At 37.7% G+C, this 13489-nt stretch overlaps 1 protein-coding gene and 1 long non-coding RNA gene across 3 annotated transcripts; one reads left to right on the top strand and one right to left on the bottom strand.

Annotated features, from left to right (window-relative positions):
- The first annotated feature begins 5144 nt into the window (after positions 1-5144).
- On the top strand, positions 5145-6077 carry LOC105042990 (uncharacterized). The gene is made up of 2 exons (XR_831617.4): positions 5145-5465; positions 5608-6077. It is a non-coding gene; the product is annotated as an uncharacterized lncRNA (long non-coding RNA).
- A 694-nt stretch (positions 6078-6771) lies between these two features.
- On the bottom strand, positions 6772-12763 carry LOC140857445 (receptor-like protein EIX2). Of its 2 annotated transcripts, none has more exons than XR_012140917.1 (2): positions 10377-12762; positions 6772-6960 (listed from the first exon to the last, which is right to left on the bottom strand). XR_012140917.1 is itself a non-coding variant. In XM_073256292.1 (2 exons), exons 1-2 carry the CDS (start codon positions 11902-11904, stop codon positions 10465-10467), a joined length of 1368 nt encoding a protein of 455 aa, XP_073112393.1. In that variant the 5' UTR covers positions 11905-12763; the 3' UTR covers positions 10273-10464. The 2 variants fall into 2 exon arrangements, 1 of the variants encoding a protein (XP_073112393.1); XM_073256292.1 differs by lacking the exon at positions 6772-6960 and having other exon boundaries at positions 10273-11369; positions 11442-12763.
- Between the last annotated feature and the right edge of the window lie 726 nt (positions 12764-13489).

The raw sequence follows: 13489 nt of genomic DNA, 5'->3' as shown, positions 1-13489 counted from the left end.
TGCGAAATAGAGGTACAGTGCTTCTCCAACCTTAGGTTTTGTGAGCAAAGACAGAGAGACCTAGTATTTTTTTAAGTCTTCGAAGGATTATCAGTATTCATCCAACTATGAAAAATCTTTCGTCTACCGCAAAGTCTTGAAAAAAGGTAAACATCTTTCAGCCGACCTAAAAATAAATCGATTGAGTACAGCGATTCTTCTATTAAGTTGTTGTACCTCCTTTTTGGAGCTCGAATGCTTCATGTTGATGATGGCTTTTATTTTTTCAGGATTAATCTGGATTCCTTGTTATGATACAAAAAATTCAAAAAAATTTTCGAAAGTCATCCCAAAAGCACACTTAGTCAAATTCAATTTCATCTGATATCGTCGAAGTGTACTGAAGGCTTCCTCCAGATCTCGAACATGCTCTAAAGTTTAGGAGCTCTTCACTAGTATGTCATCTACATATACCTCCATATTTCGCTCGATCTGTGTTTTGAAAATCTTGTTGACAAGCTGTTGATAGGTGGCTCTAGCATTTTTCAGATCAAAAGGCATCACTTTATAACAGTACATACCTTTATCGATTACAAAGGCCGTGTGCTCCTCGTCTTCAGACGTCATCTGGATTTGATTGTATCCAATGAAAACATCCATGAAGCTCAAAAGTCGATGGCCTGAAATCGCATCAACCAATTGATCAATCTTTGGTAGTGGAAAGCTGTCTTTTGGATAAGTTTTATTTAAATCTATGTAGTCGATGCAGATTCATCATTTTTCATTGGCCTTCCTCATCATTACCATATTGGCAAGCCAGTCGGGATAAGTAGCTTCTATGATGAAGCCTGCTGTAAGGAGCTTGTCGATCTCTTTGTTAATGACCTTCTATCTTTTGAGGACAAAAGATTATTTTTTCTATCTCACTGGCCTGACATTCAGATTGATGTTGAGTCGGTGAGTTATTACATCCAGAGGAATGCCCGGCATGTCGGTAGCTGATCAAGCAAAAATATTGATATTTGCTCTCAGTAAATTTATTAGTTGCTGCCGCTCCGGATCAGACAGTTGCAATCCAATTTGGATCATCTTCTTTGGATCTTCCTCTTTTAGCGGAATGAAAATCAGTTGTTCAGCTGGTTCACCCTTCTCCTGATTCTCTCTTTGATTTAATTTGTCGATGGATAGAGAGTCTTCAAGTTTATTATTTTGAGTGAAACTAAAAAACAGTATCAGGCTAACCGTTGGTCTCCACGTATTTCTCCAATTCCATTCTTTGTTGGGAATCGGACTAATAAATGGTATGTCAAAACCACAGCTCTCAATGCATTAAGGCTTGGTTGTCCGAGTATGGCATTATAGGTCGAAGGAACTCGGACAACCATAAATGTCACAAGAATAGTACTCTGCAGTGGTTCAGTTCCTGTGGTTAAGGGGAGAGAAATTTTTCCTTCCATAGTCACAGCATCCTCAGTGAAACCGACCAATGGTGTTGAGACTCTTCTGAGTCGATCAGTCGATAGTCGCATTTGAGAGAAAGTCGAGTAAAAAAAGACATCAGTCGAACTTTTATTATCTACAAAGATTCTTTTTACATCATAATTTACTATTATTGTTGAAACAATAATAGCATCATCATGAAAAGTTTGAATTTCTCGAATATCCTTTTTCGAAAAAATTATTACATCATTTAGTCATCGTCTCTTCGCTGACTCATCTTTGAAACTTGCCCCCCAATTCGATCATCCAGAGATCATGTTGATCACCCCTGTAGTCAGTTGATTATTGATGGCCTCCTCAGTTTGCGGCTGAGGTCGTCGATCAGTAGGTAGTTGAGTCGGTTGATCTCTTCAATACTTTTCAAGGTAGCCTCATCAAATTAGGGCCTCTATTTCGTCCCTGAGCTGGATGCATTGTTCGATATCGTGACGGTGGTTATGATGAAACTGACAGTACTTCCTCCGATCACAGTTCCTCGAGGGTGCCTTCATCGGTGGGGGGTGCCGTAAATATTCTGCTCCTTCAATTTTTATGAGAATCTGTGCACGGAGATCAGAGAGAGGAGTATATGAGTCATATCTGTCGTAATTCGACTTTGGGCCGTAGTTCGACTTCGGACTCCGTCGTTGAGGTGAAACTTGCTTATTGGAAGGTGACCGACTTGATTCAGTCAGAGCTCCACCTTTCTTCTATTTCTTCTTCTGATCTTTATTTTTTATCTAGCGTCGGTCAGAAGTAGTCTCGTCTGCGTGGATATACTTATACGTACGTTCGAGAAGTTCAGCATAAGTTCGGAGAAGAGTTTTGTCTAAGGAGTATGCGAATCTGAACCCCTTCAGACCTCTTTTCATGATCAATATGGCCCTGTCTTCATTGAGGTCTCGTTAAGTGTGGCCATGTTGAAACGAGCCACAAAGTCTCTCAATGTTTCAGTCTCTCTCTGTTTGATTGAGAAGTGACTGTCAAAAATTTGTGGCGGCCTTTGACTCATGCTGAAGTGAGCTACAAAAGAATGCTCGAACTGCTCGAAAGAATCGATGCTCTTCAACTAAAACCCGGACCTAAGCAGCTTTTCGAAGAATTGCCGGAAAGCCAATGCATAAGAGGGCGTCGGTTGCCCCCTGGATCATCATCAGAGCTTTATAGCTCTTTAGGTGGTCAATTGGGTTGATGGAGCCGTCGTATAGCTCCACTTGTGGCATCTTGAACCAAGATGGGATCGGCTCGTCTAAGATGTGCTGAGAGAGAGGCTGAACGGTGTGAAAATCGTAGTCACTAGAGGATTTCCGACCTTCCACTTGGAGTCGGGCAAGTCGGCGGTCAATCTTTTGAAACTTTCGTTCGTAGTTGTCCAACCACTGTTGTTGGGAGACCCCGGAGGTGAAAACTCCCGATGAGCTCGAGGGAGAAGGAGAAGGTGTCCGCGACTGTTTTTCCTTCCTAATACTGTGGAGATGGGAAGGAGAGGGGGAACGCCGCGAGCGATGGGTGGCACGATGGGAGTGCTGAGAATATGGTTATCCGTCTCGATGGGAGTGTCGAGGCGACTGCTCTGGAGAGGGAGAACATGATCGCGTAGGGGGTGGTGGCTGTGTCTAGATGGCACCAACTGTGCCATCGGTTGCTCCACTGGCGGCTGTTGTTGTTGCTGGATTTGCTGTTGTTGGAGACTTTTAACTGTCTCCGTCAGAACATTCATCTACTGCACGAGTGCAGCGATTTGGACATCCGTGGTGACCACGGGACGTGAAGAATTGGGCTCTGCTACTGAAAGTGAGGGAGGAGCATCTTTCTGATGGAAAGAGTGCCTTGTCGATTCGATTGTCGAAAGTTGGGCTCTGATTTTCAGCATGATGAATTGCAGATCTTTCTTTCCCCCTATCTGGTGCGCCAATATATTGTGGCCAACTCTCTGTCGCCTATCGCCGGTGATGAGCACCTGCAAAACAGCATCCATATAGATCGAAATTATGTCCGGCGAAGACCCTCCGATGCTTAAGTCAGAGCGAAAATTGGTGAACAGTAGTATATTTGAGTATCGAAAGTAGCAGAGCTCTGATCCAAAAGTATCTTACCAGTACTGTTCTCTTATCCTCTTTTTATAGGTGAATCTGATGTAACCATCGAGCACGTGGTCCCGCTTTTTATAGCGCTAAATCATCGAGCTGTAACTGTGGAGTTAGTAGGCTGTTAATTCTCAGTAATTACCATGACACGTAGTCAATAACCGTTTATAACAGTTACAACATATTGAGCAGATTAGCCGACTATATGTCGGTAATCCTAATATGTCGATAAAACATCCGAGTGACCATCGGTCAGTAGTATATGTTGGCGGTTTTTGGTCGGAGATTGTTTAAATTGTCTGCTGTTGATCGGTCTGTTGATCAGTAATAGCCGAGTGTCAGTCAATGTTCCGATCATGAGTCGGTGCCAGCCGATGCAAGGTCGGAGTGGTATGTTTGGTCGGTCAGCCTTTGTTGAGTCGAGTGTCGGATGGTTAACTTGAGTCGGAGGTCGATTGATTTTCCTCAACACTAATTAACTCGATTTTTTTCAAAAAATTTAAAAGATAAAAAAATTATGAAAGTAGGACTTACTTAAGTCTTTTTTTTATTGATTAATTTAAAATTAAGATACACTGGCTTTATTTATAATAGTGAGTTTCGTCCTTGCATAAGTGAGATCAGATTCCTCCTCTAAATTTTAATAGGACTCTCTTATGTAAAATAAATATGAGCAATATAAATAAATTTTAAAAAAAATAAAATTCTCTATGAGATATATCTCGACTCTTATATCAAGTTTGCCTTCCGCCGCTATACATAATTCTTTTCGAATTGGAAGATATACCTAGTCAAATTCTCATCAGAAAAGAAAACTTTCATTTGATCGATCTATTTCAGCCTCAGGTCCCAAATGATAAAATTTAAGCCCATCACCAAGAGCATGGCCTTCAAAAGAACTAAAAGGATTGGAGCTTATGCACGAATATGGGAGTTAAATTAATTAATTTTTTTTTTCAAATACCATGTCTCTTTTTGATTCTTGAATTGAATTAAGTCTCTTTAACCTTTAAGATACATGTTCAATCTGTGCATATAAATTACATGTAGTGCATTCTCCTATACATGCAATTCCCCTTTGATTAAATATTACTAATAAATCATGCTTCTGCATCCTTTTACCATTCTAATTGATAATTGACATCAGAAGGACTTCATTAACCGGAGTGAATCATACACAGCATAAATTTGAGGAAAAAAAATTGGGGACCTGATCGATACTTAATGCGCCATTATGTAGTGCTATGTTTAATTATATTATGAAATGGGGGGACATTGATTGATATTACCCAAACAATATTGATGCATGGTCTTGGGTGTGACTTAAATTTAAATCATGCTAGTGAGATTAGGCCTAGTAGACGAGCTAGATCAGTTATTAAACAAGCCAAGCCATGCTAGGCTTGGCTCAGTTGACCTTACCTAAATTAGCTCAAGATATTAATATATAAGTAATATATATTATTTTTATAATTTTTTAGATAAGCCATTCATGAACAACGTGAGCCTCGCTTGAATTTGAATGAGCTAGCATGAGCTCGTCTTAATTATATAACATGCTGAGCCAGAGTCAGGCCCAGTATGATGCAAGGACCCAGATTTTTTTAAAATCTCCCGCACGAATCGCAAAGCAAGCAAAAAGAAAGAAAGAAAAAATATGAACCTCACGCGCTGGGCGTATGAGGTGGAAGAGGAGGGGACTCTCGAAGGAGTCCTCTTCGAATGCAACCGGAAAAAGGGTTCCAAGGCTTGTTCAAACTCCGGCGAGGCCCTAGGATCCGTGCCTATAAATCCCTCTCCCATCCTCCTCAACAAGTGACCCAAATCTCCAGTCAATCGTCAGCGAAATCGCACGGATTAGAGGAATTCTTTCCGTCGAACAGTTTTCCATGACCACCGTCAATCAACCCCAAAGTTGAGGTAATAAGCTTCTATTCTTCTTCCTCTTCTTTTTCTGAACTTTAGAGAGCTTTTGACGGTCGGATTGGGTCGCCGGCCGTCGGATTTCTTAGGGGTCGGAACTTTCCCTATTTTGTTCCTTCTTTTCCTTCCGTTGGACCAGTTGCAGTCACCGGATGCGAACTTGCCGTGGTCGCTGAGGACCGGAGCCATCATCACCGGTGTTGAAAGGTCGCCGCCGGTCGTGGTTGCCATCGTGGGGGCGGGGGAGTGGGGTTGGCCGGCCTCGCGAAGAAGAATAAAGTCTCCCATTAGGGGTATTAGAGCTAGGGATCGTATGCATCATTATTTTATTAGTTGTGCAAGTCTCCCATTAGGGGATACCAGGGCCGAGAAAGATCTGGAAGGTTTGAGATAGCTCTAGGCCATGGATGCCCCTCCCCAACCCTTGAGTAGGAGCCAACCATGAGGAGGGCATCTGAGATTGGTTGGGGAAGATTCTCGGCCCCATATGGACTAATGAAAAGGGCCCTATATGGGTTTGTCATCCAAGATTGCTCCTCCACTCAATAGCATAAAGATTTGTACGATGAGACTTAATATAAATGTAATAGGAGAGAACAAACGTTGATATGTGGATTAACTTCACTCTTTTCTTACACAGAAGCATGTTTGTGCCAAAGAATTACTTCTGGGTCAAAGCCTTGAGTCAATGTTTGAAGGCACAAACAAAATTTTCATCAAAAAACAAAAGGTGCAAACAAAATAAATTCATAGTTGGTCAAGTTTGTTTTCAAAACTAAAGGAGTGAGCGAACCATATGGCACAATACTAAATAGATCAGTATCTTTTGATTCCATGTTTGGTTGGCAAGAATTGGGAGTTAGGAATAGTTATTAGTTCTATCTAGCCTATTCTTATGTTTTGCAGCTCATTTTCATATGGGAAATGCTTATTCTCATGAGTATCCGATTCCTATGAAAAGGAAGAATCTATAACCAAGGGACATAGGTATCATTTTTGTAATGTTGGAGACATATCCAAGTAACAATGAAGATAAGTTCTCCTTATATATTCTATTTATTAATATTAGTTTTTTTTTTTTTGGAAGGGAAAAGGGGGGCAACAGAGAGCTACCCGCCTAATTTATGTCATAACAAGAAACAGATACGTATTACGTAATATATACAAGCTGAGCGTCATGGTAAAAAAGAAAGGATTAGATTCTAGAAGGCGATGTCAAGCTTTCAAGTCTCTTCGAAAGGCTCTGTGCCTCAGAATTAGTCTTAGATGGATAGAGAATGCTCTAGCTTCTTAAAGATTGGAGGATGTTTTGTAAAATAGAGTAAATAGACCCTTTCTTGGTTAAGAAGATACGTGCATTTCTCTCCATCCATACCTCCCAACAAACTGCATCCATAAGCATATCCTCTATCTTGTTGTCCAAATAACTTCTATTCTTCTTCCTCCAACTCGTCCAAAGGTTAAAAAATGAAGACGACCTTCCTTTCAGTCTCTGTTGCAGCTTAAAAATAATCTATAAACTTCAAATGAGTGTGTATCTAAAGAAAAGATGATTAGTTGTTTCCATATTTGAGCCACATAGAGCATAGTCATTACTAACATTCTAACCTTTCTTGATGAGTATCTTACCTGTGTGTAGCTTATTATTAATATTAGTTATATCATTAAAATATAATACAGAATATATTATCTATTGTGTAATATAACATTATATAAATTTGTGTTATATGCACTATTATTACACATGTTAAACTCATGCTATTATAATTGTATGGCTATTTTTACTTATATTGAACATATATAAGTATATAATATTACTTACTAAATAATATGGTTTTATATACTATATATGTATTGATACTATATTATTAACTGATAGTTCTATATTATATTACAGATAATTATATTATATTCAATTATATTTATTAATAATATTCTTTTCATATCTTAATATACTATATTTATGTTAAATTGTTCTTGCATTATTAATTTATATTATCATAACAATAATATTATAGTAATTATTATCTTTTTGTAATATATGAATATGGTCAAGTCATTTATGAAAAGGTATAAGTAGCACCAATAAAAGATAAATTGAAAGAAAGATTACTTATATGTTTTGGACATGCATAATGTAGATCGAGAGATGCTGCAAAAAGAGTTATTTGATACATATAAAAGAAAGAATGGTAGAGACAGACTAAAAGTCACATAGGAGGATGAAGCTGTAAGAAGTACTTGATATCACTATATTTTTTTTGAAAGTGTAATCTAAATAGAGAGAAATGGAGAAAAAGAATTCATGTAGTTGACCAAAACTAGTTCGAGATCATAGCTTAATTGGGTTTAATTGATTGATATATGTATATTGTTATTAAAATGTGATAACTATATTGCTATATTGTAGCTGTATTATTTATACTTGCATTATTGTGGAGAACTATAATAATCTTAATATTAGAATAGAAAATTAACATTTTGTTAGAAGATTATCATTTTTTTATAATGTTAATATATATATATATATATATATATATTACAATATATATTAATAGCATAAGTAACACCAAATAATACTTTAATTCTATTACCATATTTGTAGAAACTATAAATTATGTAATATCATATATTATATATCACATTATGTTATTTTATCATATTTTGATAAGTGTTATCATTAGTTTATAATGATATGGTGTCAACAATAATATTCGTAACACTGGTTGTATAATTTTACTAATATAAATACTAATATAACAATTATGTACTATAATAATATTGGTTATAAATAATATATCAGATTACATGTTATAATGTTTATTTCATTCTCTTGAGAAATTTTGGGTTGCAAATGAGCCAAGCTATATTCGCAAGCTACTCAAGCTTGACTAAAGTTCAAGCTCAAATCGACTCAACTATTATCAAGCTTAAATAGCTCAAATAGTTTTTCTAGTTGAGCTTGAGTAGCAAGATATTTGACTTAAAGGCTAGCAAGCCTATTCGAATTTATATATATTTTAATAATATTATTTTTATTTATAATACACATATATATACAATATGAGTAACTAAAGCTCAAATTCTAGTTTGAGCATGGCTCGATTGATATTTGAGTTGAGTCGATCTTGAATATTATTTTTTTTCATTGAGTCAGGCTTGAATTTAGAATATTAAGGTTTGATTGATCTCGGGTCAAGTTTTGAGCTTGCATATTTTGAATCGAGTTAAGCTTGAGCCTCCAGCTACTTGGCTCAGCTCAACTTGGCTTGACCCCACTGTAACTTGAGAGTACCAAACTTATTGAAAAATAGAAATTGAAACTAATCATCATATAGGAACATATTTTATAGATATGAGCAGATTGTGCTTGATTTCTATTTGCGGCAACCAAATGTGGCTTAAGAATGACATGGTTTACATGCCTTTCTAGTCTAAGACTATATGCTAACCTCCTATTCTTCATTCTTGTCGTCATCTATTTTTTATGTTTTAAATTTTTTCTTCAAAGATGTAGGATTAGTGAAGGTTGGTTGAATATAGGAGTAAGGATATATAAAACCCATTTTTTCTGAATCAACACAAGAAAGTTGACCATCTGGACAAGCTGGCACCCTCATATTCTAAGGCATTCTTTTAATTTTTCATTTTTATCAAGATTAAAAATTCTATGAGTCTTGAAAATCACCTTTTCTTTTCCACCAATCACCGACATTCTTCCCTTTTCGATTGTGCGGAACTTAAAGAATTAGAGTCGGGATGTATCTACTTTTTACTGTTTCATCATAAAAAAAATAAAGTTAAACCAGTAGTGATGGACATCCAAGGAGTAGCAAATGTAGTTTCCCACATCGAGTCAAAATAGATAAGTGGGGCATATGGAAGTCTATTTAACCATTTTTAGTATTATGTCATGTCGGTAATCTTGAAGTGCTTATGTTTATCTTCTTATAGGTGGGGCATTTTATGTGAGATATTAGGTGTTTTACTACGATGGGATCACTTTGCTGGTATAACATAAAAATTGAAACAACCAAGTCTAACTAAACATGGTTTCATTTATGAGCATAATGGTGCCAAACAACCATTGATTAGTGAGATGGATGAAATACAGATAGAATTCTAACTGAACGATATACAAGCAGCAAAACAACAGAAGGAACAATCATTAAATTCCTAAGTTCAGATTCTTACATATTTGGACTGGGGGCACTCCCACCATCATTTAGAGAGAGAGAGAGAGAGAGAGCATTATAATTGCATCACCATCCATAGAAAACCATTTAGCTACATTGTGGTTGTTCTTCCCTATGACAAACTTCAGCTTGGCAATTTTTATTGCTAATTTTGTACAAATCCAGTCGCATATACTATCGATGGATCAAAGATAAGAAAGCCTAATATCTTATAAAGTATGAGAAACACCTTTTTCATTAATCACCAAGGTTCTTTCCTTTTTTATTAGGTGGAACTTAAAGAAATGAGTCAGGAAATATATCTACTTTTCAGTATTTCGTCATGCAGGAAAAATTATAATAATAGAAGTAATGGACATCGAAAGAGTAGCAAAGATAGTTTCCCACATGGAGCTAAATTAGATAATTACCTGAGGCACATCTTAGTCTATTTAATGATTTTTATTATTGTGCCATATAGATGAGCTTGAGGTGCTTATGTTTGTCTTATTATAGGTGGGGTATTTTATGTGAGACATTAGGTATTTTACTGTCATGGTATCATTTTACTGGTGTGACATAAAAATAGAAAAAACCGATTCTAACTAAACATTATTACATTTATGAGCAAAATAGTGGCAAATACAGATAGCATTTTAATGGATCGATATACAAGCAGCAAACCAACAAAAGTAATAGTCATTCAAAAACTTCTTGAAGTTCAGATCCTTACATATTTGGATTGGAGGTGCCCCCACATCGGTCAAAGATAGATAGGGAGAGACAGATAGAGCTACAACCATAGCATTATTTGTAACTGCTTAGCTGCACTTGTGGCTGCACTTCCCTACGAGAGACTTCAGCTTGGCAAATTTGATCGCTAATTCTGTATAAACCCAATCACATATTCTGTTGATGAATTGAAGATAAGAAATCCTGATATCCTTTTTGATCATCACCAGAGCAACAAAACCCCATAATCCCCAGATAAATCCCAATGCCGAGCCAGTATAAATCCATATCATATCATAGTCATCTTCATCTTCTTGATGTAGAGGTGCATTGGTAGGGCAATCTGGTAGTGGCTGTCGGCAGAGATTATGATTACCAATATAGATGCAGGGGTCATTGAAGGTCTGAAATTGATTCTTTGATAGAATTCTTCCTAACAAGTTATTATATGACAAGTTCAAATGACTTAAGTAATTCAAAGCAAGCATGGTTTGGGGAATTTGGCTAGAGAGATCGTTCCTTGATAAATCTAGTGATTCCAACTGCCTCATGTTACTAATATTTTGTGGAATTTTTCCAATGAAATGATTTCCAGACAAGTTCAAGAAATGTAGTCCATGAAGATTTGTCACTTCATTAGGGATCTCTCCAAAAAGATTATTCTGTAATAGGTCAATGCTTGTAACCAATAAAAGCACAGTTGTATAGTCAAGTTCTAATCCTTTTGCAGATATTAAGACACTCTCTTGGTAATCTGATGCTGTAGCATCATCTGAAAGCATTGGTTTGCTTCCTTCTTGTAACTTAGCCATGGCAGTGAAATTACTGAACGATGATGGCAGATTTTCTGAAAAATTGTTGTATGCCAAGTCTAAAACCTGAAGGGAAGACAGCCCAGATATCTGCATCGGGATATTACCATCAAAAGAATTTGATCTTACACGAAGAACTCTTAGAGATGAGAGGCTCTGTCCAATCCATGTGGGTATGTTGCCTGAGAATCTATTTTCATCAAGATCAAGAATAACCAATTGTTTACAAAGTCTCAAGAAGGAAAGAAATTTACCAGATAAGCTATTGTTCCTCGCGTGCAAAGATTGGAGATTAATAGGATATGCGACCGTACTGTTTGTATCTTTTAGTCTTCTGTTTTTCTGTACATCATGGTTTCCTGGTTGTGAGATGCTCCAGTAGTTTGGAAATCCTCTGGTTAGCTCATTGTTGGAGAGATCCAAAAGTCCAGAAAAAGAGTTGTTGGAGAGAATCATGAACCTTGCCTTCAAATTAGGTACCGGACCAAAAAAGCAATTAGAGCTCAAATCAAGAACTTCATAATTTTGGCTCCCCGAAGAACTTGGTATCCATCCTTCCATATAATTATGGGATACATTAAGGAAAGACATATCCTTATACCACAACCATGATGGAATCTTGTCTGAGATTCCAGCTTCAGAGAGGCACAATGAATCCAGATATATCTGGGTTCGAAGCCAAGCAGGAAATTTAGATCCCACATGGCAAGAGCACATCCTAATAATACTAGCATTGAAAGAAGGAATCCAACTGTCGGTTAGGTTCACCTTCCAGGAGTTGTAAGACAGATCCAAATAACTTAACCTTGTGAGGTTGGAAAAGTGCACTTCAGTCAAATATCCTGTGAAGCAGTTCGAGGATAGATCTAAAGTTTCAAGCCCAGATAACTGACCCAAACTTTCTGGAATTGCCCCACCGAAAGGATTGTTTGACAAGTCAAGAGATGCTCAACTCTGCAAAAAGCTTCTCCCATCCAATTTATTATTAATGCATTTAGACAATCCTTCTATGAGACTTGTGATATCTCCTCCAATACTGTTATATGATAAGCTCAACACCACCAACTTGCAAAGCGTCGACATGTTTTTTGGTATTTGTCCAGTGATATTGTTATCCCATAAATCTAAATACTTCAAGCTGGCAAAGTTCCCAATAGTTTCTGGTATTTCACCACTAATTTGATTTCCATCCAATGATAAGATCCTCAATTGGCTACGACTCCCCCAACATATCTAAAATAGTTGATAACCTGCCATGAAATCCACAAGCTGAAAGATCCAGGTGAACAAGGCTGCCAATTTTAAGCAGCCAGTGGGGGAAAGCAGATTGAAAATCATTGTCAGAGAGATCGAGCAGGATGAGAGAAGTGAAGTTTACATGATGTAGAGTAGAAGGAATGCCAGGAAGTCTGGTATAACTTAATTTCAAGACTAACAGAGACGCATGCATATTGATCTCATGAAGCCAATTTGATGCCTTGGAGAGGTTGGCAAAACTCAAGTCAAGGTACCGCAGCGACTGGATTCGAGAGAGCCATTGAAGGTCGTTAACATGTAGGGCTATTGGATAAATTTCCACGTACATATTCAATTCACCAACAGCCAAGTACCCACCCCGAAGGTCTAGATATTGCAGGCTCGAGAGATTTCCGATCCGGTGAGGAATGGGTCCACTGAACCCAGTGTTGGAGAGGTTAAGGTACTCAAAAGTGCATGAGAGAACCAATGAATTTTGGGATGAGTGCTCTAGAAAAGTTGTTCAGGCTCAAATCCAGACACCTCAAATATGTCAAGTTGGATATAGAAGGATTAACCTTGGTTGAGGTAATTTTCCAATTCCATAACCAACAAGCAAGTCATAAACATCATATGGGTATCTGAGGTTGAGCTTTACCACATGGCCACTGGTGTTGTCACAGCCGACACCCCTCCATTGGCAACAGTCTTGGCCTGTACAAGAAGAGAGCCAATCATCAGGGTCATAGATATCTGCTCTGATGGCAAGGAGAGCTCTCCTTTCGCTCTCTTGGAGCCACCTCCGCTACCTAGGCAGAGGCAGAAAGGGATGACTCCCACGCATAAGAGAAACCCAATCAACATGACATGCATAATGGTGAGGGATCCCCTCTTGCATCCACCACTGGCCATGAGAGGAAGTCCCGACACCAGCCTGAAGAAATTGAAATGGAAATGATAGACCATAAGAGGTTGCATGGAGGCCTCTGATCAGCATCCATGTGGATTTATAATGGAGGAATTCCATGCCAAGTCATGTTGTCACCTCCTTCTCAAGCCTAAGTTG

Source organism: Elaeis guineensis, chromosome 4 (assembly GCF_000442705.2).
Source record: "Elaeis guineensis isolate ETL-2024a chromosome 4, EG11, whole genome shotgun sequence".
In the NCBI taxonomy this organism is placed as follows: Eukaryota; Viridiplantae; Streptophyta; class Magnoliopsida; order Arecales; family Arecaceae; genus Elaeis; species Elaeis guineensis.
This window is presented reverse-complemented; position numbering and strand designations above follow the sequence as displayed.

Excerpts from the sequence above, each read along its gene's own strand:
- LOC140857445 (XM_073256292.1), bottom strand. The coding sequence starts at position 11,904 with ATGTGCTCTTGCCATGTGGGATCTAAATTTCCTGCTTGGCTTCGAACC. Across the intron at positions 11,370-11,441 it reads GAGGAACAATAGCTTATCTG|GCAACATACCCACATGGATT; the intron begins GTAAATTTCTTT and ends ATAGATTCTCAG.